The following is a 5,759-nucleotide window of genomic DNA, read 5'->3' as shown; positions in this document are numbered from 1 at the left end:
GGGTGCTTTTACGTGTCACCCGCACGAAAACGGCCACGCTTGAAATGGTGTCTTTTATGTACCACCCACACAAGAGCCAGTCCAGGGGCACTGGCAACGATCTTGCTCGAAAACCCTACCAGGCCAGTCAGGCGGTACTGGCAACGGTCACGCTCAGGATGGTACATCTTATGTGCCACCTGCACAAGAGCCAGTCCAGGGATATATATAACCCATGCTAGCATGGAAAGCGGACGTTAAACGATGATGATGATGATGATGATATAAGGAATAAAAGAATGACGGAATGTGTAAGCATGCGTATGACACGTGAAGCGAATAATGAAAATAATGAAGTTGGTGGTGGAAGAGGGGATTTATTCTGAATGTTAATGATGACTGCTTTGTCTTTGTGAACAGTTGAGACCTGATGAAGAGATAAAGAAAGAGAAACGCCGAGAACAGAACCGGAGAGCAGCTGCTAGATGTCGCAACAAGAAAAAATGGGAAGAAAGGCTTTCTCAAGCTGTAAGTAGTCGATACTTTACTAATACTGTGTGGGTTAACCTCTATACTTGTCAGAGGAATATCTTGAGCTATATATTACATTATTTGTATTTCAATTACTCGCTGGTATGTTAGTTTGGGGCAATGTTTTGAGATGGTGCTAGTGTCATCATTTAGACGGAAGAATATTATATGAGACTTTGTTGCATCTAGGGAGGGTCATTGGGCCAATGATAAACATACACACACTGGGTCTATTTCATTTCTTTATTATTTGTTAATTGGTCAACTATTTAACCAATGAGCTATTCAATTCTTTGATTGATCAGTTCATTAATAATCAATCAATCAGTTATACATCCCTGTCAAAGTCCATACATCACCATTTGCAAACTCATAGGTAACATACACAATGGGAAGAATATCTCTCTGAAAGATTCCTGCTTACAATAAAATTGCCAGTCAAAGTGGTCCATGTAATGGAGAAGACTTATAAAACATAAACAGACAACATATTGTAACCTCTCATGTTTTATATACTAAACTTTCTGAAATGCTGAATAAAAACCTGGATTTTAATTTTCTTTCTTTTATCAATTTCAGAATCTCTTCGAAGAAGAAAAAAAACAAATAATGTTAAAAAGTATTGTAAGGAAACTTACAGATATGAAACAAAATATGGAAAAGCTATTGTCTAATGTCACAGATGAAGTTAGAGACATCAACTACAATGAACTTTACGGCCATTCTAGCTTCAGGGATATTACTCAGAACTGGATAATGCAAACATATCACCAAAAGGAAACATACGAAGGAAATCACATGATTGATAATCCTATCAATAACACACCCGCACATACAAATACATTGAATACTTATCAACAGCCAATTTATTATCCATCAGCTTCCTTTGAAGCAACCTCTTCTGTAAATGTTCCTGATCAAAAATATGATCAATCTAAAATTTCTTCAAACTTTAATGGTTTTTATTGCTTCCCTGGATCAAATAATCTGCATAACAGTGGAAATTTCAATAGCTGCACAGACACTTCAAACATGTCTCCTTCCAGTGTTATGTCTGGTTCACAGCATAGTCTACCTTGTTATGATTCTGCTGGTTCTGAGACTGCTTTTGACTGGAGTGATAATGAGAACTCCCAAACATCGTCTTTTGCAAATGACAACACAAATCTTGGTTCATCATTTTATGTAAATAACAACATCAAACAGGATGATATACTTACTGATATATATAGCAACATTGACTTTGGTGCACCTCTTGATGTAAGTAATGGTACCAGCTTCACTAACAACATTGATTTTAATGCTTTTCCAAGACTAAACAGCAACATCAACTATGGCACTTATATTAATATAAGCAGTCATGGATTTCTTGACAGAAATAGCAACTTTAATTTTGGGACTGCACCTGTAAATAACATGCAGTTGGAGAACACTGATTTCATTTGGAGGAAAACTAATTGCTGCAATCAAAACATGGACAAAATATTATATCTACAACCCGTTGAGGGATCCCCCACTCTGAATGAAGACATTTTATATAAGATTGAGGATATATATCCACCCCAATGTGTACAAACTCATAACAATGATCTGTCTTACTTAAAATGAATTCTAAAAGTGTCAAATAGTAGGACATACAGGAAATTTGAACCAAGGACACAGGAAAATATCAATCCCCCTATTTAAAACCATTTTAACATAATCCACATTTCCAGCATGGATGAGAATTTAATAGGGAACATTGTCTCTTACAGCAGTAGAGGGAATGACTACAAGAAATCTCACTAGTTAAATCTGTGGATAATCTAACTGCCAGAATATTCAATTACCTGTCTCCACACATAGCTCCATATTACTTGCTCCTTCTGTTGTGATCAACACTAGGACCTGGGTCTATGGGTATACAGAAATAGAGTGGACAGTGAGGAGAGCACATGTTCAGGCTGTTCCCCTATATCATTAACTACTTCATGCCAGAGTCTACCTCATCATCATTGTTTTAATGTCCACTTTTCCATGCTTGCATGGGTTGGACAGAATCTGTTGAGGCAGATTTTCTATAGCTGAATGGCCTTCCTGTTGCCAACCCTCACCTGTTTCCAAGTAAGGTAATATTTCACCATGATCAGAAGACTGGAAATGGAGGACACTGCTTGTATGATGGTGACATTCGTTTACAACTATCACATGAATCTAAGGCAAAGTGAGAGTATCTGATGCATGTGCACGCACACATGCACACACATAAACAAACCAATACCTATTGTTGAGTGGTGGTGGGGACAAACACAAGCACAAAGACACACACACACACATTAACAAGCTTCTTTCACTTCCTATTTACAAAATCTACTCACAACTCTTTGGTCAGTCCGTGGGTGTTAGTAGAAGACCTGAGTCCATGATGGTCAGGAAGTTCATGGGAGACGTGGAGTGTGTGAAACAAGAGATCTGTGAGTCGCTCTCATTTGTCTCTTACATGCCTCTGGTCAGCTCAGTCAGGGTTGACTAAAGGTAGTCATACAACAATAGCAACTACAACAACAGCAGCTGAGATTATTCAACAACTACACAAAACTATATTTTAAAAAGTACTCCGATATCTTCAAGTTACAATCAGATTATATTATAATAATACAAATCTGAAAATAAATGTAAAAATACTCAAGGAGACTTTTATATCTATTTAACAAATTATTTAACTTATTTATTTTTATCTATATTGCGTATTAAAATTTCTTCGATAAATAATACATTTCAACAGTTTTTATTTATTCTTCTCATCTCACCATACAGGCACAAGCATAGCTGTGGGGGTTAAGAAGCTTGCTTTCCAACCAAATGGTCTCGGATTCAGTCCCACTGTACGGCACTTGGGGAAAATATCTACTACTATAACCATGGGCTGCTCAATGTCTTGTGAGTGAATTTGGTAGCCAGAAACTGAGTGGCGGCGAGCTGGCAGAAGCGTTAGCACGCTGGGCGAAATGCTTAGCAGTATTTCGTCTGTCTTTATGTTCTGAGTTCAAATTCTGCCGAGGTCGACTTAGCCTTTCATCTTTTCAGGGTTGATTAAATAAGTACCAGTTACGCACAGTCTGGCGGCACTGGCAACAACCTCACTCAAATGTCTTTTCACGTGCCACCGGCAGGAAGGTGACGTTGGTAATGATTACGCTCAAATGGTGCTATATAAGTGCCACTGGCGCGGAAGCCAGACAGCTGCTTTGGCAATGATCATGAACTGTGTTGGCATAATTGCTAAGCTGCATGCTAATTGGTCAAAATGTTTTTATGAATAAAATACGGTCACACCCACTAAGTTGTGACATCTAAACAGTACTCTGATAGGTTAAAATACAGTTCATAAGATTTATGATACAACTTGCTGGAGCCTGCTGGGAAGTATTTAAAGGAGAAATTCAAGCATTCTACTACAGTTATCAGTTGCGAAGCATAGCTGTTGGTTAATACTGCTACTAAATAAACCTGAAGATTGCAGAAAGCATAAAAGTACTTGTCTTATAATATGTAATGTTGTATAAATTGTAAAATTGTGAAAAATGCAAAAATAAAACATAGAACATAAGTGCTGGCATGACTGTGAGGTAGGAAGCTTGCTTCCTAACCAAATAGTTCCGGGTTCAGTCCCACTGCATGGCACCTTTGACAAGTGTCTTCTGCTATATTTCCAGGTTGACCAAAGCCTTGTGAGAGGATTTGGTAGACAAAAACTGAACGAAGCCTGTCATGTGTGTGTGTGTGTGTTTGTGTCTGTCATTGTGACTATGTTTATCCCCCATCACTGCTTGGCAACCAGTGTTAGTGTGTTTATATCTACATAACTTAGTAGTTCAGCAAAGAGACCAATACGATAAGTAATAATCTTTGAAAAATAAGTCCTGAAGTCAATTTGTTCAAACTTGTATTTTCAGGTACATAAACATACATACACACACACACACACACACACACACACACACACACATATATATATATATATATATATATATACACACACACAAACATACATATATGAATATATACATACATATGTAAACTTATATACATAAGTGAAGATGAGGTGATTGGATGATAAGAATACAAGATAATAAAGCCATCAAGAAGACCTTTCTGAATAGATTTTATCAATTTGGGTTTTATCTAGGACTGTGGAAAAATAGAATACACCCCCACCCCCATCAAAAGCATTTTTATTCTCATTTGAACGATAATGTATATGTTATAGGAAGGAGCTATTTGACAAAATAGTTTGCGGGATTTTGTTATGTTCGTATAGGTGCTGGCATGGCTGTGTGGCTAGAAGGTTGTTTCCCAACTACATGGTTCCAGGTCTAGTCTTAGTGTGTGGCACCTTGGGCAAGTGTACTCTACTATAGCCTTGGATCGACTGAAACCTTGTGAATAGACTTGATATTTGGAATTCCGAAAGAAGCCTGTCATATATACGTGTGTGTGAGTCCTTGTGGCTGTATTTGTCTCCCACACCGGTTGACAACTTATGTTTGTTTGTTTACATCCCTGTAACTTAGTGGTTTCATAATAGAAACCAATAAAATAAGTTCCAGGCTTAAAACATAAGTACTGGAGTAATTTCGTTCAGCTCAAATTTTTCAAGGCAGTGCACCTCAGTCTAATAACAGATAACAGGAAAAGATAATAGATAAAAAAATACATTTTCTGGTACATAAAATGCACTTTTTTCCCCTCCAAAATACACTTGAAAAGTACCCCTGCATCTCACATGTTGAAGGTCAGGCTCTGAGTAGACTTGGTTCCTGTTATTAATAGACAATACAGGTGGCAGTGGAGGTCAGAGGTGAAATTCGATTGTGTTAAGGTAAGTACAGGAACTTAGCCTACTACAATAGCTTACCGAAAGAGCATCAGCCTAAATTTTCAGTGTTCCTATACATGAAAATGTGAGATATTCAGCTTGGCAATTCGGGGTAGAATAAGTACCAGGTACAAAAAATAAATAAGTGTGTAGGTTGATTTGTTCAACTCTATCCTTGAGGGTAGTGCCCCAACATGGCCAGAGTCCAATGACTCACTCAAGTAAAAGATGAAAGGTATGCCTTTCATAAAAAGACACTTAGAAAATACCATCGTTTAAAAAAAAAAAGTATTTTATTGGCAGAATAAAAAGTCGATTGAAATTTCTAAGGTAATTGATTTTGTATTTTTGCCCTGGAACATAGCAAATTTAAGATACTGAATCCGAGCTT

At 37.4% G+C, this 5,759-nt stretch overlaps 1 protein-coding gene across 1 annotated transcript in view; it reads left to right on the top strand.

Moving 5' to 3' along the window:
* LOC106880890 (bromodomain and WD repeat-containing DDB_G0285837) overlaps positions 1–3,249 on the top strand; it is an 8,949-nt gene extending 5,700 nt beyond the window's left edge. Inside the window, exons 3-4 of the mRNA XM_014931043.2 lie at positions 400–507; positions 1,090–3,249. Coding sequence (XP_014786529.1) covers positions 400–507; positions 1,090–2,118 — 1,137 coding nt within the window. The 3' untranslated portion in view covers positions 2,119–3,249. The remainder of the gene's footprint in view (positions 1–399; positions 508–1,089) is intronic.
* The last annotated feature ends 2,510 nt before the right edge of the window (positions 3,250–5,759 follow it).

The sequence above is a fragment of the Octopus bimaculoides genome, chromosome 11, assembly GCF_001194135.2.
Source record: "Octopus bimaculoides isolate UCB-OBI-ISO-001 chromosome 11, ASM119413v2, whole genome shotgun sequence".
NCBI classification, from domain to species: domain Eukaryota; kingdom Metazoa; phylum Mollusca; class Cephalopoda; order Octopoda; family Octopodidae; genus Octopus; species Octopus bimaculoides.
The sequence above is the reverse complement of the archived record's forward strand: the minus strand, read 5'-3'. Positions and strand labels throughout refer to the sequence as shown.